Source organism: Patagioenas fasciata, chromosome 29 (assembly GCF_037038585.1).
Source record: "Patagioenas fasciata isolate bPatFas1 chromosome 29, bPatFas1.hap1, whole genome shotgun sequence".
Taxonomy (NCBI): domain Eukaryota; kingdom Metazoa; phylum Chordata; class Aves; order Columbiformes; family Columbidae; genus Patagioenas; species Patagioenas fasciata.
In genome coordinates, this window is record NC_092548.1 from 2,037,307 (window position 1) to 2,061,854 (window position 24,548).

The 24,548-nt window shown below is 58.0% G+C and overlaps 3 protein-coding genes across 9 annotated transcripts; 2 read left to right on the top strand and 1 right to left on the bottom strand.

Moving 5' to 3' along the window:
* Nucleotides 1-1,224: 1,224 nt before the first annotated feature.
* LOC136113846 (uncharacterized) lies at nucleotides 1,225-12,807 on the top strand. Of its 6 annotated transcripts, XM_071800204.1 has the most exons (17): nucleotides 5,960-6,409; nucleotides 6,897-6,976; nucleotides 7,171-7,296; nucleotides 7,414-7,493; nucleotides 7,587-7,701; nucleotides 8,025-8,114; nucleotides 8,509-8,613; nucleotides 9,060-9,209; nucleotides 9,398-9,552; nucleotides 9,861-10,005; nucleotides 10,103-10,240; nucleotides 10,420-10,596; nucleotides 11,014-11,169; nucleotides 11,336-11,437; nucleotides 11,795-11,897; nucleotides 12,134-12,193; nucleotides 12,280-12,807. In XM_071800204.1, the coding sequence occupies exons 1-17, from the start codon at nucleotides 6,253-6,255 to the stop codon at nucleotides 12,411-12,413; spliced, it is 2,073 nt and encodes a 690-aa protein (XP_071656305.1). In that variant the 5' UTR covers nucleotides 5,960-6,252; the 3' UTR covers nucleotides 12,414-12,807. The 6 variants fall into 6 exon arrangements, with proteins under 6 accessions (XP_071656306.1, XP_071656305.1, XP_071656304.1 ...); XM_071800205.1 differs by lacking the exon at nucleotides 5,960-6,409 and adding an exon at nucleotides 1,225-1,362 and having other exon boundaries at nucleotides 7,414-7,701; XM_071800203.1 differs by having other exon boundaries at nucleotides 7,414-7,701.
* A 1,447-nt stretch (nucleotides 12,808-14,254) lies between these two features.
* On the top strand, nucleotides 14,255-20,076 carry LOC136113883 (uncharacterized). Its single transcript, XM_071800103.1, has 5 exons — nucleotides 14,255-14,273; nucleotides 14,425-14,623; nucleotides 18,221-18,343; nucleotides 18,886-18,950; nucleotides 19,040-20,076. Exons 1-5 carry the CDS (start codon nucleotides 14,255-14,257, stop codon nucleotides 19,411-19,413), a joined length of 780 nt encoding a protein of 259 aa, XP_071656204.1. The 3' UTR covers nucleotides 19,414-20,076.
* A 2,696-nt stretch (nucleotides 20,077-22,772) lies between these two features.
* On the bottom strand, nucleotides 22,773-24,387 carry LOC139825830 (zinc finger protein 541-like). 2 transcript variants are annotated; one of them, XM_071800149.1, is made up of 3 exons: nucleotides 23,800-24,387; nucleotides 23,581-23,723; nucleotides 22,773-23,274 (listed from the first exon to the last, which is right to left on the bottom strand). In XM_071800149.1, exons 1-3 carry the CDS (start codon nucleotides 23,958-23,960, stop codon nucleotides 23,255-23,257), a joined length of 324 nt encoding a protein of 107 aa, XP_071656250.1. In that variant the 5' UTR covers nucleotides 23,961-24,387; the 3' UTR covers nucleotides 22,773-23,254. The 2 variants fall into 2 exon arrangements, with proteins under 2 accessions (XP_071656250.1, XP_071656249.1); XM_071800148.1 differs by having other exon boundaries at nucleotides 22,773-23,723.
* Nucleotides 24,388-24,548: the final 161 nt, after the last annotated feature.

A 24,548-nucleotide genomic window follows, 5' to 3' on the forward strand; every position in this document is an offset into this window, starting at 1 on the left:
TCTTTCCACCGTTTTTTCCTCTTTTCGCTCTTTCCCCCTTTATCCCTGTTTCCCCCCTTTTTCCCCCTTTCCCCCCTTTTTCCCTCTTCCCCCTCTTTTCTCCCTTTTCCCTCTTTCCCCCTTTATCCCTCTTTTCCCTCTTTCCGCCCTTTTCCCTCTTCCCCCCTTCTTCCCTCTTTTCCCTCTTTCCCCTTTATCCCTCTTTGCCCCCTTTTTCCCTCTTTTTCCTCTTCCCCCCCTCTTCCCCCTCTTTTCCCTCTTCCCCCTTTTTCCCTTTTCCCCCCTTTTCCCCCTTTTTCCTCTTTCCCCCCTTTTCTCCCCTTTTCCCTCTTCCCTCTTTTCCCTTCTTTCCCCCCTTTCCCTCTTCCCCCCTCTTTCCATCTTATCCCTCTTTTCCCCCTTTATCCCTGTTTCTTCCCTTTTCCCCCCCTTTCCCTCTTTCCTCGTTTTTTCCCTATTTTTCCCTCTTTCCCCCCTTTTTCCCTCTTTTCCCTCTTTCCTCGCTTTTTCCCTCTTTTTCCCTCTTTCCCCCCTTTTTCCCTCTTTCCCCCCTTTTTCCCCCTTTTCCTTCTTTCCTTGCTTTTTCCCCCTTTTCCCTCTTCCCCCCTTTTCCCCTCTTTTCCCTTTTTCCCCCTTTTCCCTCTTTCCCCCCTTTTTCCCCCTTTCCCCCCTTTTCCCTCTTCCCCCCTTTTCCCCCCTTTTCCCTTTTTCCCCCTTTTCCCTCTTTCCCCCCTTTTCCCTTTCCCCCCTTTTCCCTCTTCCCCGTTTCCCTCTCCCGTTTTCCCGTCCCTCCTCCCATTCCCGTGCAGCCCAACCCCTTCCCCCCTTTTCCCCAGAGCAGTTTTCATACAGATCCCCCCTTTCCCCCCAGCCCCGAACCCCCGGGGGTTTCTCAGCATCAGCAGCCACTTCACTCCCCCCAATTTAACTCTTTGTGTCCCTTTTCCAGGCTCTTTGGGAGCCCGGGTGTCCTGGGGCCGCTCTGGTTTTTGCTCCGGGGTGTTTGGAGCCCGGTGACCATGGACCTGTTTCCCTTGGGCGACGAGCTGCGTGGCTTTGCCCAGAGCCCCGGGCTGCTCTGCGGGGAAGCGCTGGAGCCCGACCTGGAGCCCGACCTGGAGCCCGACCTGAGCCTGGAGCCCGACCTGAGCCTGGAGCCCGACCTGAGCCTGGAGCCCGACCTGGAGCCCAACGTGAGCCTGGAGCCCGACCTGGAGCCCAACGTGAGCCTGGAGCCTGACCTGGAGCCCAACGTGAGCCTGGAGCCTGACCTGGAGCCCAACCTGAGCCTGGAGCCTGACCTGGAGCCCAACTTGAGCCTTGAGCTCAGTATTTGCTAATGATCAGTATTTACTAATGATGGTCAGTATTTATTAATGATGATCAGTATTTATTAATGGTGATCAGTAATTATTAATAACGGCTAGTATTTATTAGTGACGATCAGTATTTATTAATGATGGTCAGTATTTATTAATGATGATCAGTATTTATTAGTGGTGATCAGTAATTATTAATAACGGTCAGTATTTATTAATGACGATCAGAATTTATTAATGATGGTCAGTATTTATTAATGACAATCAGTATTTATTAATGATGGTCAGTATTTATTAAGGACAATCAGCATTTATTATAGATGGTCAGTATTTATTAATGATGATCAGCATTATTAATAAGGATCAATATTTATTAATGGTGATCAGTATTTGTTAATAACAATCAGTATTTATTAGTGATGGTCAGTATTTATTAATGGTGATCAGTATTTATTAATGATGGTCAGTATTTATTAAGGACGATCAGTATTTATTAATGGTGATCAGTAATTATTAATAACGGTCAGTATTTATTAATGACGATCAGTAGTTATTAATGATGGCCAGTATTTATTAAGGACAATCAGCATTTATTAATGATGGTCAGTATTTATTCATGACAATCAGCATTATTAATAAGGATTGATATTTATTAATGGTGATCAGCATTTATTAATAACGATCAGTATTTATTAGTGATGGTCAGTATTTATTAATGGCGATCAGTATGTATTAATGGTGGTCAGTATTTATTAGTAACGATCGGTATTTATTAATGACAATCAGTATTTATTAATGATGGTCAGTATTTATTAATAACGATTGGTATTTATTAATGATGATCAGTATTTATTAATGATGGCCAGTATTTATTAATGATGATCAGCATTATGAATAAGGATCAATATTTATTAATGGTGATCAGCATTTATTAATAAGGATCAGTATTTATTAATGATGGTCAGTATTTATTAATGGCGATCAGTATTTATTAATGATGGCCAGTATTTATTAATGGCTGGAAGGACCATTCAGCCAGCCAGCCACAGTCCAGGAGGTTCCTCCAGCGCATTGATGATCACTTCCTCATGCAGATGGTGGAGGAGCCGACCAGGAGAGGTGCGCTGCTGGATCTCATCCTCACTAACAAAGAGGGTCTGGTCGAAGCAGTAAAGGTCGAGGGCTGCCTGGGTTGCAGTGACCACGAGATGGTGGAGTTCAGCATCTCGTGTGGCAGGAACAGAACAGCAAGTAGAATTGCAACCCTGGACTTTGGCAGGGCTAATTTCGGCCTTTTCAAGCAATTGCTGGGGGCAATCCCATGGGCAAGACTGCTTGAAGGAAAAGGGGCCCAAGAGAGCTGGATTGCATTCAGAGATTGCTTCTTCCATGCTCAGGATCAGAGCATCCCCACACGTAGGAAGTCGAGGAAGGGAGCCAGGAGGCCTGCGTGGTTCAATAGGGATCTGTTGGGTATGCTCAAGCAGAAGAGGCGAGTTTACAGGTCATGGAAGCAGGGGCTGGCCACTTGGGAGGAATATAAGGCTGCTGTTAGAGGATGCAGGAGGGCAGCCAGGATAGCCAAGGCCTCCTTAGAATTACAGCTGGCGAGAGGGGTCAAGGACAGCAAGAAGAACTTTTCCAAATACACAGCAGATAAAACTAATACCAGAGGCAATGTAGGCCCACTGATGAATGAGGTGGGTGCCCTGGTGGCAGAAGACAGAGAAGGCAGAATTGCTGAATGCCGCCTTTGTCTCTGTCTACTCCGCTGGAGGCTGTCCTGGGGAACCCTGTACCCCTGAGACCCCGGATGAAGCCAGGTCAATGGAGGAGTTTGCTTTAGTCGATGAGGACTGGGTTAGGGAACAATTAAATAGCCTGGACATCCATAAATCCATGGGCCCAGATGGGATGCATCCGCGGGTGCTGAGGGAGCTGGCTGAAGTCATTGCTGGACCGCTCTCCATCATTTTTGCCAAGTCTTGGGAAACGGGAGAGGTGCCCGAGGATTGGAGGAAAGCAAATGTCACTGCAGGCTTCAAAAAGGGCAAGAAGGAGGACCCGGGTAATTATAGAGCGGTCAGCCTCACCTCTGTCCCTGGGAAAGTAATGGAACAGCTCATCCTTGGTGCCATCTCAAGGCACATCAGGGATAAGAGGGTCATTAGGGGCAGTCAGCACGGCTTTACCAAGGGGAAGTCATGCTTGACCAACCTCATAGCCTTTTATGAGAATGTGACAAGGTGGATGGATGATGGCAGAGCGGTGGATGTGGTCTACCTTGACTTCAGTAAAGCCTTTGACACAGTCCCTCACAGCATCCTCACAGCTAAATTGAGGAGGTGTGGTCTGGACAATAGAGTAGTGGGGTGGGTTGCAAACTGGCTTAAAGAGAGAAGCCAGAGGGTGGTGGTCAATGGTGCGGAATCCAGTTGGAGGCCAGTATCTAGTGGAGTGCCTCAGGGGTCAGTACTGGGGCCAATATTATTCAATATATTCATTAACGATTTAGATGAGGGAATTGAGTGTACCATCAGCAAGTTTGCTGATGACACCAAGCTGGGAGGAGTGGCTGACACTGGAAGCTGTGCTGCCATCAGAGACCTGGACAGGCTGGAGAGTTGGGCGGGGGATAACCTGATGGAATTTAACAAGGGCAAGTGTAGAGTCCTGCATCTGGGCAGGAACAACCCCAGGGTCAGTATAGGTTGGGGAATGAGCTGTTAGAGAGCAGTGTAGGGGAAAGGGACCTGGGGGTCCTGGTGGACAACAGGATGCCCATGAGCCAGCACTGGGCCCTTGTGGCCAGGAAGCCAATGGTACCTGGGGTGGGTTAGAAGGGGGTGGTCAGTAGGTCAGAGAGGTTCTCCTGCCCCTCTGCTCTGCCCTGGGGAGACCACACCTGGAATATTGTGTCCAGTTGTGGCCCCTCAGCTCCAGAAGGACAGGGAACTGCTGGAGAGGGTCCAGCATAGGGCAACAAAGATGCTGAAGGGAGTGGAGCATCTCCCTTATGAAGAAAGGCTGAGGGAGCTGGGGCTCTTTAGTTTGGAGAAGAGGAGACTGAGGGGTGACCTTATTAATGTTTATAAATATATAAAGGGTGAGTGGCACGAGGATGGAGCCGGGCTCTTCTCAGTGGCAAACAATGATAGGACAAGGGGCAATGGGATCAAGCTGGAACACAAGAGGTTCCACTTAAATTTGAGAAAGAACTTCTTCTCAGTGAGGGTGACAGAGCACTGGCCCAGGCTGCCCAGGGAGGTTGTGGAGTCTCCTTCTCTGCAGACATTCAAACCCGCCTGGACATGTTCCTGTGCGACCTCTCCTGGGCGTTCCTGCTCCAGCAGGGGGATTGGACTGGATGATCTTTTGAGGTCCCTTCCAATCCCAAACATACTGTGATACTGTGATACTGTGAATTCCGTGGCAGGTTCACTCTATCGTTCACTGAATGGGGGAAATACGCCAAGCCCAGTGCTGCTGACCTTCTCTGCAGGTGCCTGTACCCGTTCACGGAGCACACGGTCAGGATTCTTCTCTCCCTGATAACCGTTCGCCCTGGAGTCCCTGTTTAAAGCTCCAGTGGCAAACTTCTCTGATTCCACGTGGGCTTTGCTGTGTTGAGCTGTAGACGTTGTTTATTGTCCATAGCCTTGCAGGTGCTGTTTTGCCTGGACGCAAATTCCTTTCTTCTCGGCGAAGTGCAATACGGGCCTTGTCTTGTAAGTGATCAGTGTAGTTTGGAGTTGCTTTTGGTAGATATGAGCAGAACTTCGCAGCCTAAAATTTTAGCAAATCCAGCTTACCAAGTAACAAAAGCAAAGAGTATATTAAAAATCATACCAGCTTATGTCCCAAAAGAATTGATTATATTTAGTGTGCATCTACTTAAGGTAAATGATTAATATTAAACTTATCTCTGAGTAGCAAAACCATTGCCACACAGCTCACTTATTTAGCAGGGAGAGCTCACAGTGGGCTCATCCAGGCTGTCGTATTTATGGAGTGAAGTGATAGGCTCGCAGTCACGTTACGCACAGTAAGAAAAGTGTTTCTGAGACTCATGCGCTCACAAATTACCAGCGCTCATCTGCTCTTCTGCTTCCCCGTGGGTCTCCTGGCAGGAGTTCTTGGCCTGGTTACGGCTCAGCCCCTTCCCTCCTCTGGAGCCTGGACCAAACTGCTCTGGTTTGGCTGGGGGTGACTGGGGGATCGAGTGCATCTGCCACCCCTGGCAGCCCAGAGAGAACTGAGCCAGCCAACAGGATCCTTTCCGCAACATCCTCATAGGCACCTGGAGCAAGGAGCGTGGCATTGAGTGTGTCTGTGACACCCCCATCATGCACCAGCTGCTGGGAACATGGAGCGGTGCAGCAGACTGTTCAAGACTTTGCTCAGAGCAATGGGTGCTGGAGCTTTTAGAAACTGGGATGGAAACTCAGCAGCCAGGTGCCCAGGGCTGAGCTGGGCTGTGCCTCCCAGGGGACATCCTGACCCTCCCTGCCCTGGGTCACAGTGGGGCCCTTTGTGACGTCACCTGGTGACACCCATGCCCCGCATGTGCTCAGCGCCACTGTGACCCCAGCCCACACTGTCCGGCAGGACGGTACGGGACAGGGTGCAGGCACGGAGCTGGCGAGAGCCCCGAGCGTAGCCCACGTCTGTCGATCGGAGAATCTTCTTGGTTGGAAGCGACCCTTGAGATCATCGAGCCCAACCACAACCCGGCTCTGCTGCCCCGGCAGACTCTGCTGCCCCGGCAGACTTGGAGCAGGGAGCTCCTGAGCTCAGCTCCCGTCTTTCCCCGACGAGGAGCACACGGGCGCATCCCACACCTTTCCCCGCTGCCTCTGGCAGAGCTGCAGCACCGAGGCGTTTGCCGAAGCGTCCGCCTTCCCCATCCTTAGTCCTTCCCTTTGACCGAAACATGGCGGAGAGACCCCCCCTCCGACCCAGGCTGGCCTGGCAGGAGAGACCCCCCAGCCGCCCCCGGGTGGCCTGGCAGGAGAAGGCTGGGGGTCCCCAGGAGGCCAGATCTCCAGCGCAGCCCAACCAGGTGGATGCGGCCCAGCCACCGCAGATGGGTGAGTGAGGGGCCCTGATTGCCTGGGCGGGGGGGGCCCAGCGATCGCTCCCCGCTCCACACCAGGATCACGACTCCCCACACGCTGGCAGGGGGTTCCCATGGGTGGTGATGACGCTGCCTGAAGCCCAGGGCTGCTCCGAGCTGGGCGCCGGCCCCAGCGCAGCCCCTGCGGGCAGAGGGGACCCAGCTCCTGCTGCAGGGCACGGGCAGCGAGAGGCAGCTGGGCGGGCAGGAGGCACCGTGCTGCGGGACGGGGACCTTTCCTGCCCGTCTGAACCGAGTTCCTCACCCGCTGCACCGGGGGCTTTCCCCGTCCTGCCTGGCTCCAGCATCGCAGCCCCTCTGCCGGGCACCCTCCAGCCCCACACGCTCGGGGAGGCTGTGCCGGGGCAGCGGGTGTGGGGCTGGACGGGGGCAGAGCTCCTTCTGCCCTGTCCTGCCTGCAGACCCCCTGAGCAGCCCTCCCTGCTCTGCCCCTTTCTCAGATGCCGATTCGCTACGCGCGAATGGATTTCTACGGGGATACGTGGACTCCATCGTGTCCTTCCTCAGCAGCCCAGACAAGGTGACCGCAGCCGCTTTCAAGGCGGCTGAGCCGGCGTCTGCTGGCAGGGGCTGTGCTGCGGGTGCTGGAGGGAGCTGGCTGGGCAGAGCTGCTGCTCCCAGGTCTCTAATGGCGCTGCACCCCATGCTGCGGTGCCGCTGGCCGCGTGTCCCCATCTCACGCTCCCTGTTTGCCTCTCTGCTCCCTGGCTCTAGGAGGAGAGCCACAAGATCGGGTTTCTCATGGACATCCGCGACCTGTGCGACACCAGCAGGCGCCACCGCTCGCCAAGGGGCCTGGATGTCTTCTGCCAGAGATACGAGCTGGCAGAGAAGATCGAGGTGAGGGGACACCCGGCGGCGCTGGGGAAGGGATCGAGGACTCCGGCACCTGTGACAACAGCGCTGGGCAGGGCCGGGGGCTGGTGGCGCTGGGTCCCATCCCGGCTGTGCTCTCAGGTGCTGCTGGCAGAGGAGCCCAGGGCCCAGCTGCGCTCGGCGCTGCGGCAGATCGCCATGCGTGCCATTGCCGAGCTGAGGTACCTGCCCATCCCTCCCGGGGACGCCTGCGCGAGGCCTCGAGGCACCGCTCCAGGTTCCAGCGTGCGACGGGCTGCTCTCTCTCTTTGCAGCGCCGTGGAGAGGGTGCTGGAGGGCAAGGAGACCAGGCTGCTCCAAGCCTGCTTCTCCAGTGTCTTCTTGCTCCCACCAGAAGTGGAGGACGTGGACCGTCACCTCTACTTAGAAGTAAGAGCTGCGTGAGCTCCGGGAGCCCCCGGTCCCTCTGTCTGCTCCCCTACCGCCCCGTGCCGCGATGTGACCAGAGATCCAAGGCAGGGCAGGGTCTCAGCTCTGCTGTCCCACCCTCACCCCTTCGTCCCCTGCCTGTGGGCCTGGCCACGTCCAGTTCCGCAGGCTGCTCTGCCCATAGCGGGTTATTGTCCCCGGGTCTCTCGTGGGCACAGCGCAGCAGCGCCGGAGTCGTCCCTCGGTGCTGGGAGCACACATCAGTCCCCTGGGAGGGAGAGGGGTGGCAGGAAACACGACCACAACCCGTTGTGTTCTTGCAGACCGTGCGGTCCATGGACAACATGCTGGAGGCGTTGCTTCTCAACTCCGGCGCCTCCAGAGCCAGCGAGCTGCTGCACAACATCTTCCAGGTCTGGGGGTGCCGAGTTTGGGCTTCACCAGGGCTGTTCCTCACCCTGGGGGACAGGGTGGCCACTCTGGAGGTGACAGTGCCACCCGTGCCGTGCAGAGAGCGCTGCCGGGAGGGCGCCCACCTCCCCGGGGAACCAGGGCTGCCCTCCAGGCTCTTCCGCAGCGCAGTGGCCGCAGAGGTGGCATCCGCCTTCCTGCCTGGGCACAGGGCTGGCCCGGGGCGTTTGTCCCAAGCCTGCCAGGGACCCCAGGGCGAGAACCTCACTGCAGGCTTTGCTGGAGCCCTGGGGAATCCTTAATGGAGCGGCCAGTCCAGCAGAGGAGTTGAGCGGTGCTGCTTCTGCTGGAGCGGTGGCTGCTCCCAGGGCTCACCAGCAGCTTCTCTCTCCCCAGATGCTCTTGACCTTCGGCAGCTCCGAAAGAGAACACGTGCGGCAGAGGGCCCTGGGGAGGATTGAGGAGCTGAGCTTCGTGTTGGCTGAGAGCCCCACGCTGGGGGTAAGGAGCCAGGCGCCCTCCGGCCAGCCCGTCTGCCCATCCCTGCAGCCCAGAGCAGCCTGCAGCTCTCCCCACGCGGGGCTGCTGCCCACCCAGCTGCTCTGGGAGCCGTGACCGGCACGGCCTGGAAAGCCCTGCCTGCCCACGGAGCCCTGCACACGCGCTTGGGTTCAGGGCTTTGGCACCGGCTGCCTGCCCTCAGCCCTCCTGCCGTTCGGTCTCCCTCGCCCAGGGCTGGTGCCGCTCTGGGACAGACACACACGGCCCTGAGAGCCATAGGGACACCCAGATCCCAGAGCTGGGGCAGCTGCCGGGGCATCTCCTGCTTTGCCGCAGCACCCACAGCACCGCCGGGCGTCCACGCGGGGCTGCGGGCACCGCCCGGCACGCAGCAGCACCAGGGCGCTCGGTGTGACTTGGCTGCGCTGCCTCCCTTCCTCCCTTAGCCCTTTGCAGAGCACCTCCAGCCTCCCGAGAGAACAGACCTGGTCCTGGTGTTGATCAAGGCGCTGACCGGCTCCAGCACCTTTGACAAGCAGGCGGCCACAAACCTGCTGGACATGGTGGAGAGAGACTGCGGGTTCTGGCTGGTGGATGTAAGTGGCCTTTGGCTGCACTGCTCTGCCCTTCGGCCCTGCCAGGCCTTGCTCTCCCTCCATCCATCTCTTCCTCCCAAATCCCGGTGAAGCGAAGCCACGTGAAGGCGACAGAGCGGGATGGGAAGGGCAGTGAGGAAACGGCTGCACTCCAGTGGCAGCACCATCCCGACCTGTGTCCCCTCCAGGTGCCGAAGATCACGAGCTGCATCCACAAAACCCTGGGGTTCATCAGCACCGCGCCGGCCCGGCAGAGAGTGGCGTCCCTAATTGTCCCCATGGCTGACAAGTGCCCTGCGGAGGTGGTGTCCACGCTGCTGACAATCGCACCACCCGGAGACAGGTACTGGCCCCAAAAGCCGTGAGGGCTTGTTCCCTGTGGGGAGAGGGACGCAGAGCCAAGGGATCCTGCGGGACACCCCCGAGGAGCAGGACCCTCCATCCCACCGCGCTTCCCAGCGCCTGGGGTCACCAGGCCTGCAGCAGCCACAGCTGAGCGAGCCAGCCCAGAGCCCCCCACTGCGCTCCTGCCAGCCCCATAGAGCAGCAGCTCAGCCTCTGCTGCTGCCCGGGGCATCCCCAGCGTCCTGCAGCGCTGGCCCGGCCACGCTGCGCTGGCCCGGCTGCCCTGCTGACAGCGCTCTCCTGCAGCACTGCCCTGGCTCTGTGGGAGGTGATGTTCTCCGTGCCCCAGACCCTGCAGAACGTGTTGAAGGAGCTGCTCATCCAACTCCAGGACCGGCACTGTAGGGTCTTACATACATGCTGGGAGGACACGTCCATCCTCCGCTTGGCTGTGAGTCACTGGATAAAGCTCCCGGTGCCCCAGGAGCTGCACGGTGCAGGGAGCCCCACCAGCTCTGCCGGTCGCTCACTGCTGGCTTTGCTTTCAGATGCTGGCCAGCAGTGACCTGCAAGACGAGGAGTTTGCTGCAATGTACCTCGTCATGAGGTTTCTGAGGGAACAAAGTCCAAAGGTGCTCTCCCTGGTGCTCAGGGCCTTGATGACGCTGTCAGAGAGAGAAGAGATGGTGAGTACGGTCATGCCAAGGGAGCCATGCTGGCAGCCAAGGGGCAGTGGGTTCGGGCTTGGCCTGGGCTGGCAGTGGCTGGGGTGCCTGCTCCAAGGGCCCTCCCTGCCATGGTGGGGCCTGGGGGGCTCTCCAGACATGGACCCGGTGCCAAGAGGGAAACTCTCTTCTTCATCCAGGCCAGAAAAATGAAGGTCATGCTGCCAGACCTGGCGTGGGTCCTGCAGTACGGCAATAACGTCATCAAGACCAAGGCTCTGGTGGTCTTCATAAACGTGATGGCTCAGCTGGAGAGGGAGGAGGCCAGCGCCATCGCCGTGCTGCTGGCAAACCTTCTCCTGCCCTTCTTTGATGACGTAAGGCTGATGTATAACCCTGAGCCTGGTGGGTGAGAACTGGGCAATGACAGCTGCCCTGCAGCCCGGCCACTGGAGCAGGGGCTTCTCCTCTGCTTTCCCCCCGGGGCTCTTGTGGGATGGGTTCTGGTTCTGCAGCCCAGCCCAGCTGCTCCCTGCCAGCTGCTCCCACAGCTCCTCCCCACCATGGCTGCTGGAGCTGGTGGGGATGCTGGGACGGCACTTTGAGGCACAGGCACTGCTGAACAAGTCTCTTGAGTGGCCCTTCATGCACCCAGGGCCGCAGATCTGGCCACAGCTGCAGTGTGCACAGTGCGCCCTGGAGCGTCCCCCCTCCCATCAGCCGTGCAGGAGCTCCTGCTCCCCGTGGGCAGGGAGCTGCTGGTGCTCAGGTCCTGCTGTGCTGCTCCCTCCCAGGAGCTGAGCCAGCTGAGAGAGAGCTCCATCGGCCTCTTCAGACACCTGATGAAGATGGTGGTGGGGAACGACAAGACAAAGATGAAGAACACGGTGCGACTTGGCCTGCTCCCTCTCTTCTTCCGCATGAGTGACCAAGTGCAGAGCGTGGCCAAGGTGCGGATTTCAAAGCTGAGCGGTGACGCAGGGAAGAGACCCCTGGGTGCTTGGGACCCCTGCTCCCTAAGGGCAGAATCACCCCGGGAGCAAAGCCCAGAGGAGGGGGACACCAGGTCTCCTGCCCCAACCGTGGTGCCATCTCCCAGTTTCTGCTGTTCCGTAGGTGGCCAGGGAAGCCCTCCTGGGTGCAGCAGAGCTCCTGAAATGGAAACAGCTCAGACACCTGGTACAGACTCAGCAGACATGGAGGATTGGAGAGAGCTTGGTGAGGACAACCCCCAAGGACCAGGGCCCAAGCTGGATGGGGGCTGCCCCACATGTCTGTGCTGTGGGCTCTGCAGAGGTGCCTCCCCTGCCCTCCTGCAGCCCCGAGCTGCGTCCTTGTTCCCTGAACTCAAGAACAGAGCCCCCAAGGGCTCTTCCCTCTGCCCCACACCCAGCAGGAGGGAGGGCGCTCAGCACCCCTGGGACCCCTCGGTCTGTGTCTCTCAGCCCCACAGGGCTCCTGGATGGGACACAGGAATGGCCGGAGGGGAAGGGGAACGTGGGTTCCTGGGAGGAGGGGCTGGTCCGGCCAGCTGGGGAGGGACAGGAGGTGCTCACAGCCCTGTGCTCTCTCCAGCTGGAGCGGGACAGGAGCAGGGCTCAAGAGCTCTTGAGCCAGAGCCTGCCGTACCTGAGGGACGCTCAGCCCAGCCTGCGAGAGGCGGCCCTGAGGTTCATCGGTGAGTCCCAGCCCCCGGGTCCCTCCTTGGGCACCGCTGCCCTGGCACCAGGAGCAGCCCTGTGGCTCCAGAGCCCCGGCTGCCCCGGGCAGGCCCTTGGCCTCCCCTCCCAGCCCTGCCCACGCAGGTGGCCGCGGTGGCCGCCTCACTCGGTCCCAGCATCTCGGCTCCTGCTGTCCCCTGGGGTGGGCGCTGCGGAGGGGAGGGAGCAGGGGCTGATGGAGCTCTGTGCCCAGGGCTGGCTGCGCGGCACCTGAGGGACCCAAGCGAGGAGGAGCTGGCTGAGATCTGCAGAGGTGAGCGGGGAGCGCGGTCGGAGGGGACGCCTGGGGGTCTCTGTAGACATGGGAGCTCATCTGGGCTCTGCTTCTTTCCCTTGCAGCCATTCAGCCCCTGGAGGGGGACAGCGACCCCTCCGTCTGCTCCCTGGCAGCTCAGACCGTTGGCATCGTGTGCTCTTCATGGAAGCGGCCGAGGTCTCGATGGAGCCTGCGAGCCCTGTGCTGCTGGCGCTGACCCGGGGCAGGAGCAGCTCTGCTGGGGAACACGGCTGGGGGGCACTAAAGAGCCCTTTGTGAAGCTGGGTTGGATGTCTGCCCTTCCCAAGGAGCCCAGAGCCGCTCTGAGGGCTCCGGTGTGGAGGGGTTGCTGGGAGATGGAGATTTGTTACCAAGAGACCCATAAGTGACCCACAGAGACCCATAAGTGACGCATAGAGACCGATAAGTAACACATAGACACCCATAAATGACCCACAGAGACCCATAAGTCACACAAAGAGACCCATAAGTGACCAACAGAGACCCATAAGTGACCCACAGAGACCCATAAGTGACACATAGAGACCCATAAGTGACACATAGAGACCCATAAGTCACTCACACAGCCCCATAAGTGACTTAAAGAGACCCCTAAGTGCCCCATAGCGTCTCACCAGTGCCCCATAGAACCCCACAGGTTACTCATGGAGCCTCATAAGTGACTCTTAGTGACCCATAAGTGTCTGTCAGTGACCTCCAAGTGCCCCATAGTCACCCACAAGTTCCCCATACGTCCCCCAAAATTGACCCATAAAGCTCCATAAGTGACCCATAGAGACCCATAGGTGCCCCATAGCATCTCCCCAGTGCCCCATAGAGCCCCATAAGTGACACATATAGCCCCATAAGTGGCCTATAGCGACCCATACATGGCTTTGCGTGATTCACATTGAATCGGAGCGCCGAAGCCCCCCTAAAGACCACCAGAGGACACTGCGCGTGATCAAAGTCGTTCCAAGGTGTTGCAATTGATGTTGCAATCAATGTTGAGTAACTATTTCATATCCTAACGATCCTAATGAATATATGAATATGTCTGTGAATGGACTGTATACATACTGTGCGACTCAAACTGACCGGGGAAGCTTTGGGTGCGAACCCCTGGTTTCCCAGCGCTGGAATAAAGCACCGCATGGCACTGCGCCCGTGGCTCCGGGTCCTGATCGCTGACACTAAGATGTTCAAGGTTTACAGACAGAACCAAATGAGGCACGGACTCTGAACCTGGAAAAGGGAAAAAGGTGGTTAAGTTCTGTGTAAAAAGTTATGAAACGTGTTTATGGAGTTATATTGACAGAGGCAACAAACATCTTAAGGGTTAAGCAACTACATAGTAAGGGCCTACTAACGAGCTAACATTCTAAGCCACATAATTAATATCTAGTTTAGAGCTGTATGTACCCAATCGTGCTAAACAAGCAGGACTGCGTCAAATGCCGAGATCAGAAGTTTTACGGCACCAGCTGCAACCTTGAGGAGACGAGATCGCCAAGATTTCCAGCACAAAGGGGGCGCCAGGCCGGGTTCAACCGCCTTGGCCGCTTGGGTCCCAGCCCGTTCCTCACAATGAGCCAAAGGGGCAAAGCCCACTGTGAGGAGGCTGAGGAGCCTTCACCCAAAGACCCCAAGGACCCCTCCTCAAATGCACCCAGTGCCACTGCGCAGGAGAACAGGGGGCTCAGGGCTGTGGAAACGGTTCTGAGATCACCTCATGAATATGCACAGCTCTGGGGTCATTATGAATATGAACACTCACTGTAATTAACACACTTCCTGTTGTTAAAGGTGTGCGTGTTGGGCAGAGCGAATCCCCCGCGCACCCCGCGCTGTTTCGCTTGTGCTCTCATGAACCCGCGTTTAAAGAACACAATTAAAGAATTGGATTAAACAGCAGCGAGAGCCCGCAAGGGGCGACGGCGCCACCGCGGGGCTGCGCGGGGGCTGCACTGCGCAGGCGCGGAGCCGTGTCGGGAAGGGGAGGGACTTCCCGCTGGAAGCGGCACAGCCAATGGGCATCAGGAGGCCGCCTCCAGGCCAATGGCGGCGAGGGACGGGTGCGAGGGACGGTGACGGGCCGGCTGTGTGGCCAATGGCGGTGCCGGGGGCGTGACCATGCAGCCCGCCCCGGGAGCGGCGGCCCGGCCGTGGCGGTTCGTCCCCTCCTGCCGCCGGAGCGCCGCTGCCACGGGCGGGTCCTGCGGCTGCAGCGGCTGCGGGGGCGGGCGGGGGGCCCGGGGCTGCGGCCCCGCTGGCCGGGGCCGGGCGGTCGCCGTGTTGCCCCCGGGCGGTCGCCGTGTTGCCCCCGGGCGGCAGTGGGGGGGTCCCGCTGGTCGCCCCCGCAGTTCCGCGGTTGAAAATCCTCCTCACACCGCGCTGGGACCGCGATCGCCGCCAGTTCCGTCCCGGGTGAGCGGCGGGGACGGATTTGGTTGGTGCGGGGGTTGTGGGGGGCGCGGGGCGGGTCTGGGGGTGCAGGGGAGCTGTGGGGGTTGGGGTGCAGCCGGCAGGAGGGACCAGGTTTGGGGGGCCCTGAGTCCCTTTGCGGGGGAGGGGAGGCCCTGCTGACCCTGCCTCCCCCAGCAAATCCCCCTGCGGGGCTCCCCCCGGACCCCCCGATCGGTCTGCGCCCCCCGCGACTCCCTCAAGTCCCCCTGAACCTCAATCCCCCTTTTTGACCCCAAAACAGCCCCAAATGTGCCCCCCAATGTCCCTTTAACACACCCTCCCCCCAGCCCCCCCGCACCGAGGCCTCCAGTGTATAAATTAAATGTGTAACATTAAACGCGACATTTGAGCGTTAACTAAAAACCAACAAATGTTGAAGTTTCGTTGAGGTTTTTGTTGAATTTTGGTTTCACGGAAGGGAGCGTTGTTGGAAATTTACTGGGATTAATGTTTTGCTTTAAAAACTTTTTGTATCTCAGAAGTGACCTGAACAGTTTGCTAAAGAACATTTCAAATTAAATTAATTTCCCATTAAATTTCTTGGGATTAAACGTCCGTCAGAGGCAGTGGTGCTTAAACCCCACTGCATTGGTCCCTCTCCGCATTCAAAATCCATCATTAAACAGTTAAATGTTTCCCGTAATTAAACCCCTGTGATCTACATTCTGTAGTTTAAAAATGCGGTGACTGAGCGGTTGAACAGCCGATATCGCTCTGAGCGCGTGGCTCAATCTCTTGATTCATCTCAGTTCATCCCCACCAACCCCGTCGCCGTTCATGGGAACGTACCCGGGTGGATGGAGGGGGCGGGCGGTGGGTGTGGGCTCCCTGGGCTTCAGCAAAGCCTCTGACACCGTCTGCACAGCATCCGCACAGCTGAGCTGGGGAGGGGTGCTCTGGGCAGTGGGGAGTGGGGGGTGCAAACTGGCTGAGAGGGAGAAGCCAGAGAGTGGTGGTCAATGGGCAGAGTCCGGTTGAGGCCTGGATCCAGTGCAGGGCCTCAGGGGCCAATATTATTCAATATATTCGTTAACGATTCGGATGAGGGAATTGAGTGACTGTCAGCAGGTTTGCTGGGGACACCAAGCTGGGAGGAGTGGGTGACCCTGGAAGCTGTGCTGCCATCAGAGACCTGGACAGGCTGAGAGCTGGGGGGGGATAACCTGGTGAGATTTAACAAGGGGAAGTGCAGAGTGCTGCACCTGGGCAGGAACAACCCCAGGGTCAGTATAGGCTGGGAATGAGCTGTTAGAGAGCAGGGTAGGGAAAGGGAGCTGGGGTCCTGGGGACAGCAGGGTGACCATGAGCCAGCACTGGGCCCTTGGGGCCAGGAAGCCAATGGTACCTGGGGTGGGTTAGAAGGGGGTGGTCAGTAGGTCAGAGAGGTTCTCCTGCCCCTCTGCTCTGCCCTGGGGAGACCACACCTGGAATATTGTGTCCAGTTGTGGCCCCTCAGCTCCAGAAGGACAGGGAACTGCTGCAGAGAGTCCAGCGTAGGGCAACAAAGATGCTGAAGGGAGTGGAGCATCTCCCGTGTGAGGAAAGGCTGAGGGAGCTGGGGCTCTGGAGCTGGAGAAGAGGAGACTGAGGGGTGACCTTATTAATATTTATAAATATATAAAGGGTGAGTGCCAGGAGGATGGAGCCGGGCTCTTCTCGGTGGCAAACAATGATAGGACAAGGGGCAATGGGATCAAGCTGGAACACAAGAGGTTCCACTTAAATTTGAGAAAGAACTTCTTCCCAGTGAGGGTGGCAGAGCCCGGCCCAGGCTGCCCAGGGGGCTGTGGGGTCTCCTTCCCTGCAGACGTTCAAACCCCCTGGACATGTTCCTGTGCGACCTCTCCTGGGCGTTCCTGCTCCAGCAGGGGATTGCGCTGGATGAGCTTTCGAGGTCCCTTCCAGTCCCAAACACACCGTGATGCTGTGATGCTGTGATTTCTGTGCTAAATCCTTTCCTTTCCCCCCGTGCCAGTGGGGGGGACCCAGAGGACCCGCCCAGGCCCCCCCAGGTTTGTGGGAGCAGCACTGGGGAGGGGCCGCTTTTTCCCCCAGCTACGAATATAGAGACAATTTGTACAAAAACTCTAAAGTGGGGGGGACGGCAACTCGGGGACCCCCAAACCACCACAGGGGGGTCCACATCACCCCATGCGCCCCATCACTTTTGGGGTGTCAGAGCCCCCCCCCATGCAGCTGCCCCTCGGGGGTCCTGGGTGGGTTGTGAGGTCCCTGGGGGGCTGGAGGGGAGAAAGGGGAAAACCTGGGTTTGGGGGGGGTCCCAGGGGTTCTTGCGAGTGGGTCTGGGGGGGTCTCAGTGGTTTCTGGGATCCCTGGGGGGTCCCTGAGATCAAAAAGAATTTGGAGGCTGGCAGGGAACTTTGTGAGGGGAAGATTGAAACATCCCTTTTCCCTCTGTTTCACAGCCCCAGCTTCTCTTCTCTGCCCTTCCTCCTCTCCCCTTCCTCCTCTCCCCTTCCTCCTCTCCCCTTCCTCCTCTCCCCTTCCTCCTCTCCCCTTCCTCCTCTCCCCTTCCTCCTCTCCCCTTCCTCCTCTCCCCTTCCTCCTCTCCCCTTCCTCCTCTCCCCTTCCTCCTCTCCCCTTCCTCCTCTCCCCTTCCTCCTCTCCCCTTCCTCCTCTCCCCTTCCTCCTCTCCCCTTCCTCCTCTCCCCTTCCTCCTCTCCCCTTCCTCCTCTCCCCTTCCTCCTCTCCCCTTCCTCCTCTCCCCTTCCTCCTCTCCCCTTCCTCCTCTCCCCTTCCTCCTCTCCCCTTCCTCCTCTCCCCTTCCTCCTCTCCCCTTCCTCCTCTCCCCTTCCTCCTCTCCCCTTCCTCCTCTCCCCTTCCTCCTCTCCCCTTCCTCCTCTCCCCTTCCTCCTCTCCCCTTCCTCCTCTCCCCTTCCTCCTCTCCCCTTCCTCCTCTCCCCTTCCTCCTCTCCCCTTCCTCCTCTCCCCTTCCTCCTCTCCCCTTCCTTCCCTCCCCTTCCCTCAGAACCCCATTCTGGTTTGGGATGAAGGGACCTCTGGAGATCATCCAGTCCAACCCCCCTGCTCCCGCGGGGTCCCAGAGCAGATCACACAGGATCCCAGGGGTCTGAATGTCTCACAGAAGGAGACTCCACACCCGCTCTGGGCAGCCTGGGCCGCGCTCTGGCACCTCCCAGCAAGCAAGTTTCTCCTTACGTTCAGATGGAGCCTCCTGGGTTTCAGTCTGTGCCCGATGCCCCTCACCCCGGCGCTGGGCACCACTGAACAGAGTCTGCTCCATCCTGACACCCACCTGAGATATTGATCCCATTGATCACATCCCTCTCACCTTCTCTTCTCCAGCTCAACAGCCCCATCTCTCTCAGTCTCTCCTGATCAGAATGATGCTCCAGACCCCTCAGCATCTCTGTGTCCCTCCACTGGACTCCCTCCAGTAACTCCTTGTCCTTCTTCAACTGGGGAGCCCAGAACTGGACCCAGAACTGCAGATGCAGCTTCCCCAGGGTGGAGCAGAGGGGGAGGATTCACCTCTCTCACCTGCTGCTCACACTCTTCTTAATAAATATCCCCCAGGTACCCTCGGCCTCGTGACCACAAGGACACATTGGTGACTTGTGGCCAACCTGATGTCACCCAGAACTCCCAAGTCCTTCTCGCAGAGCTGCTTTCCAGCGGGTCCACCCCCAAACCGTGCTGGTACTGGACCCCTGCTGCCCCAGGAGGGGCCGGTATCGCCCCGGTATCGCGATGGGTGGCACCGACAGCCCTGGTATTGCGATGGGTGGCACCAACGGCCCCGGTATCGCGATGGGTGGCACCGACAGCCCCGGTATCGCGATGGGTGGCACCGACGGCCCCGGTATCGCGATGGGTGGCACCAACAGCGCCCTAACGTGGTGCTCATCAGTAAGAAGGGAGGGAAGGGGGTTGCAGGGCAGCCATCGCTTGGGGTCTGCGGGATCTCCCTGTGCTTGTGGGAGCCCACGAGTCTTTGCATCACGCCTTGCGTTTTATTCTCTCTTCCTCTTTCAATTACTTATCTCACTTGGTTTTTTTATCTTAGCCCATGAGTTTTCTTACTTTTGCTCCTCATATTCTTCATTCCCATCCTACTGAGGGGTGCGTGGGGCTGCTCTGCCAGCCCCGGCTGCCCCACCGCAGCTCCCCAGGCCCTCACGTCTCCCATCCCAGCAACAGCAGTGGCCGCGGCACTGATTTCTTTCCTCTCCCTTTTGCAGCCTCCTTGCGCTCGTCCTCTCCACGCCGATCTCTCCTGGCTTCCTCCAGCTGCTGTGTCCTCTGGGTAAGTGCAGCTCGACCCCTCCCAAGATGCTCTCGAGTTGGCTGGGGTTTCTAAAACAGAGGGAAAAGGGATGTCTCACTTTTCCTCAGGCAGTTTCCTCCCAGACCCCTTTTACCCCCTGCGCTCTCCACAGACCCCAGTTACCGTTTCTGTTCGATGGGGAACATCTCACTGTGCTGTGCATGGCCAAGACGATGAGGACTCTGGACAGGAAATCCCTTCCAAGCGCAGCTTTCCTCTCACCGTTGGGCAGCGACAACAGCCCCGGTATCGCGACAGCAGCACCGACGGCCCCGGTATCGCGACAGCAGCACCAACAGCCCCGGTATCGCGACAGCAGCACCGACAGCCCCGGTATCGCGACAGCAGCACCAACAGCCCCGGTATCGCAACAGCAGCACCGACAGCCCCGGTATCGCGACAGCAGGACCGACAGCCCCGGTATCGCGACGGGCAGCAGTGATGGAGCTGGTATTGTGACGGCAGCACCGACGGCCCTGATATTGTGATGGGCAGTGACAGGGGCCCTGGTATCGTGATGGGCAGAACCAACAGCTCCAGTATCGTGATGGGCAGCACTGACGGTCCCGGTATTGCGATGGCAGCACCGACAGCACCGGTATCGCGATGGGTGGCACCAACAGCCCTGGTATCGCAATGGGCAGCAACAACGACCCCAGTATCGCGAAGGGCGGCACCGACGGCCCTGGTATCGCAATAGCGAGCACTGATGGTCCTGGTATCGCGACAGGTGGCAACAACAGCGCTGGTATCATCACAACAGCAGTGACGACGGCCCCAGTATCGTGATGGGCAGCAATGATGGTCCTGGTAGCACGATGGGTGGCACCAACGGCCCTGGTATCGCGATGGGTGGCACTGACGGCCCCAGTATCGTGATGGGCAGCAACAATGGCCCCGGTATCACGATGGGTGGCACCGACAGCCCCGGTATCGCGATGGGCAGCGACAATAGCCCCGGTATCACAATGGGTGGCACCGACGGCCCCGGTATCGCGATGGGTGGCACCGACAGCCCCGGTATCGCGATGGGTGGCACCGACGGCCCCGGTATCGTGACAGCAATAAATCTCAAGACCTCCCAAAATAAATCCCCCTTCCATCCCTCCAGGTGTGACAAGACCCTTAATTAACATTTCATTAATCAAACAACTCAACCCCCCCGTTGTCACAAATCGCTGCATTAACGAACTTCAACTCATTCCAGAACCCAGTTTATTAAGCAAAGCAGAAAGCGCGTTAAATAGAAAGAAAAACACCAAAACCCCTGTTTCTCGGCTCAGATCGGGGCGCTTTACGGCACCATTTTGCCACCATTTCCCTTTCCGGTTCTTCCCACCGCGAGCAGCCGCTGCCCGTTGATCTCACAGCGGCGTTTTTTCCCAATCTCGCAGGATTTCAGCCCAATTCCGGCCCCGTTCCGTGCGCCCCCTGGTGCCGGAGATGACGATCGGGCGCCAGCTCTTCCCATCAAACCCGATGCCGAGAAACCAAACCCCCCGTGGTCGCTTCTTCAAACACACACGCAGATTCACCCCTTTTCTTCCCAAAAATCCCCCTCTGGATGCGCCGTCCGGTGGGAAAGCCGACGGTGGTTTCGGCGCGGGGGTTTCCTGAGGGCGCAAACCTACCCCGGGCGCTGCTCCGGCGCCGCGATCCCCATTTCGGCTGGTTCCTCGATTTTAAGGCGCTTCGGGGGCGGCTCGGTCCCGGCTTGCGGCTCCGGCATCGCCATTTCGGATGGTTTGTCCTCAATTCTCCAGCGTTTTGGGGGCTGCTTGGTCCCGGCCTGCGGCTCCAGCACCAGCGCTGCAATCACCATTTCAGCTGGTTTCTCCTCAATTTTAAAGCGCTTCAGGGGCGGCTCGGTCCCGGCCTGCGGCTCCGGGATCACCATTTCGGCTGGTTCCCCTTCAATTCTTAAGCGCTTCAGGGGTGGCTTGGTCCCGGCCTGCGGCTCCAGCATCGCCATTTCGGTTGGTTTCTCCTCTATTTTCATGCATTTTGGTGGTGGCTCGGTCTCAGCCGGCGGTTCCGGCGTCACAATCGCCATTTCGGTTGGTTTCTCAATTTCCAAGTGCTTCAGGGGCGGCTCGGTCCCGGCCCGTGGCTCTGGTGCCGCAATCACCGTTTCGGCTGGTTCCTCCTCAATTTTCAGGTATTTTGGTGGTGGCTCGGTCCCGTCCTGCAGCTCCGGTGCCGCAATCACCGTTTCGGCTGGTTCCTCCTCAATTTTCAGGCGCTTTGGGGGCGGCTCCATCCCAGCTTGCAGCTCCGACTCCGGCATCGCCATTTCACCTGGTTTCTCCTTGATTTCAAAGCATTTTGGGGGCGGCTCGGTCCCCACCTCCAGCTCCAGTGCCACAATCACCATTTCAGCTGCTTTCTCCTCAATTTTAACGCATTTTGGGGGCGGCTCGGTCCCGGCCGGTGGCTCTGGTGCTGGCACCACAATCTCCATTTTAGCTGGTTTCTCCTCAATATTCAGGCACTTTGGTGGTGGCTCAGTCCCGGCCTGCGGCTCTGGCTCCGGCATCTCCATTTCAGCTGCTTTCTCCTCAATCTTCACACACACTCCCGAGGACGGCACTGGAGCTTCCGGGGACGGCACTGGAGCTCCCGGGGACAGCACTGGAGCTCCCGGGGACAGCACTGGAGCTCCCGGGGATGGCACTGGAGCTCCCGGGGACGGCACTGGAGCTCCCGAGGATGGCGCTGGAGCTCCCGAGGATGGCGCTGGAGCTCCCGGGGACGGCACTGGAGCTCCCAGGGATGGCACTGGAGCTCCCGAGGATGGCACTGGAGCTCCCGGGGACGGCACTGGAGCTCCCGGGGACGGCACTGGAGCTCCCGAGGATGGCACTGGAGCTCCCGGGGATGGCGCTCGAGTTTCCAGGGATGGCACTGGAGCTCCCAGGGATGGCACTGGAGCTCCCGGGGATGGCGCTGGAGTTTCCAGGGATGGCACTGGAGCTCCCGAGGATGGCACTGGAACTCCCGAGGATGGCACTGGAGCTCCTGGGGATGGCACTGGAGCTCCCAGGGACGGCACTGGAGCTCCCGAGGATGGCGTTGGAGCTCCTGGGGATGGCGCTGGAGCTCCCGGGGACGGTGCTGGAGCTCCCGGGGATGGTGCTGGAGCTCCCGGGGATGGTGCTGGAGCTTGCCATGGACAGCAGGGTCAACACTGCAACCGACACGGGGTGGGGGAAACGGGGTGATGGGACATGGGGATGTTGGGGTTCGGGGGGGAAATGGGGTGATATGAGGTGGGGATGTTGGGGTTTGGGGGGGAAAGGGGGATGTGACATGGGGGTGTTGGGGTTTGGGGAAAGGGGGATGTGACATGGGGGTGTTGGGGTTTGGGGAAAGGGGGATGTGACATGGGGGTGTTGGGGTTTGGGGAAAGGGGGATGTGACATGGGGGTGTTGGGGTTTGGGGAAAGGGGGATGTGACATGGGGGTGTTGGGGTTTGGGGAAAGGGGGATGTGACATGGGGGTGTTGGGGTTTGGGGGTGGAAATATGGGATCCAACAAGGAAAAGCTGGGGTTTTTCAAGGAAAAGTGTGATACGACAATGGGTACGATTCAAGGAAAAGTTGGAGTTGGTCAAGAAAAGATGCGATATGATAAAGGAAATGTTGGGGTTTGTCAAGAAAAGGTGCAATAGGACAAGGAAAAGTTGGGTTTTGTTGAGAAAAGACGTGATAGGACAATGGAAACGTTGGGTTTTGTCAAGAAAAGACACGATAGGACAAGGAAAAGTTGGGTTTATGTCAAGAAAAGACGCGATAGGACAAGGAAAAGTTGGGTTTGTCAAGAAAAGGTGCAATAGGACAAGGAAAAGTTGGGTTTTGTTGAGAAAAGACGTGATAGGACAATGGAAACGTTGGGTTTATGTCAAGAAAAGACAATAGGACAAGGAAAAGTTGGGTTTTGTCAAGAGAAGACGCGATAGGACAAGGAAAAGTTGGGTTTATGTCAAGAAAAGACAATAGGACAAGGAAAAGTTGGCTTTTATCAAGAAAAGACACGATAGGTCAAGGAAAAGTTGGAGTTGGTCAAGATAAGACGCAATAGGACAAGGAAAAGTTGGGTGTATGTCAAGAAAAGATGCAATAGGACAACAGAAACGTTGGGTTCTGTCAAGAAAAGATGTGAGAAGACAAGGAAAAGTTGGGTTTTGTTGAGAAAAGATGCGATAGGACAATGGAAACGTCAGGTTTCGTCAAGAAAAGGTGCGATACAACAATGGGTACGATACGAGAAGGAAAAGTTGGGTTTATGTCAAGAAAAGACGCGCTACAACAAGGAAAAGTTGGGTTTTGTCAAGAAAAGGTGCGATAGGACAATGGAAACGTTGGGGTTGGTCAAGAAAAGGTGCGACATGATAATGGGTACGATACGAGAAGGAAAAGTTGGGTTTTGGGGACAAAAGGCGCGATACGGGACAGCGGAAAACGAGCCAACCAGGTGGAGCGGAGAGCAAGAAAGACACGGAGAAACGTCACTATTTCTACCCAAAAGGCAGCGTTGGGAGCCCCAAGAGCAGCGACGACCCCCCCGGGGCCCAGGTGGGGTGGGCCAGGCACCCAATGCGTGCGATACCTGGGTCGGGCGCCTGCGGGTCGGTGTCCATGTCCCCCCAGGGCTTCCAGACCAGCTCCGCGCGCTCCTCGTCCTGCTGCGCCTGCGCTGGGTCGCGCAGGGCCGGCAGCTCCGCCTGGAAGCCGCTCCCCACGTTGATCTGCCTGGAGAGGGGACGGGAGGCGGTGACGGGGACCGCGGCGGCGCGGCGGGGGGGACGGGGGCGTTCTGAGCGCTCACGGCATCATCGTGCTCCGATCGGCACCGAAACCGCGCGGTTCGGCCGAAAACCACAGGGATTCGCTCCGAGACGCGGCAGAGCGGGAGAGACGCCCTGCGAGGGCTCGGAACAACAAAGCGTTGCCGGGGTTCCGCCGCGACATCAGCGCCGCCGGTGACATCAGCGCCTCGTGTTCCGTTCGGAATGGACGTCAATGGGTCCTGGTGGGCCAAACGAGGGGCAGGAAAAGCGCGACGCACCCGTTTTGCGCCCGTTTTTGGTGGTTTGGGGACTCACGGCCGGACGCTGATTTTGGGGGCGTCCTTCACCAGGCACAATCCCAAGTCGCCGTCCATTCTGCCTGCGGGATATTGAGAAATAGAGGGGAAAAGCAACGCTCGGGATCAAAATCATCGTGCCGAGACCGTTCCTCGGCGTCACAACCACAAATTGTCCCAATTCCCATCGTTTTGGTGAAATCGGTCGCTGATGGATCATCCCAATGGGGTTTTGCAGTCGATCGCAGCACTCGGGTGGTTTTTACACCCGATATCACAGCGAAACCCTGGGGGGGTTGTTTCCATCCCATATTCCACAAAATCACCCATTTTGGGGGTTTTTGGGGAGCACGAGCTCTGCGTTTGCCACCACAAACCAGCGAGGGGACGCCGAACCCAAACCGGGTTCACCGGGCGGTTTTACACCGGGATCGCTCGGCCCGGGTTGAGATAAACCCCCCGTAAACCACAACCATAAAGCGGGGTGTTCC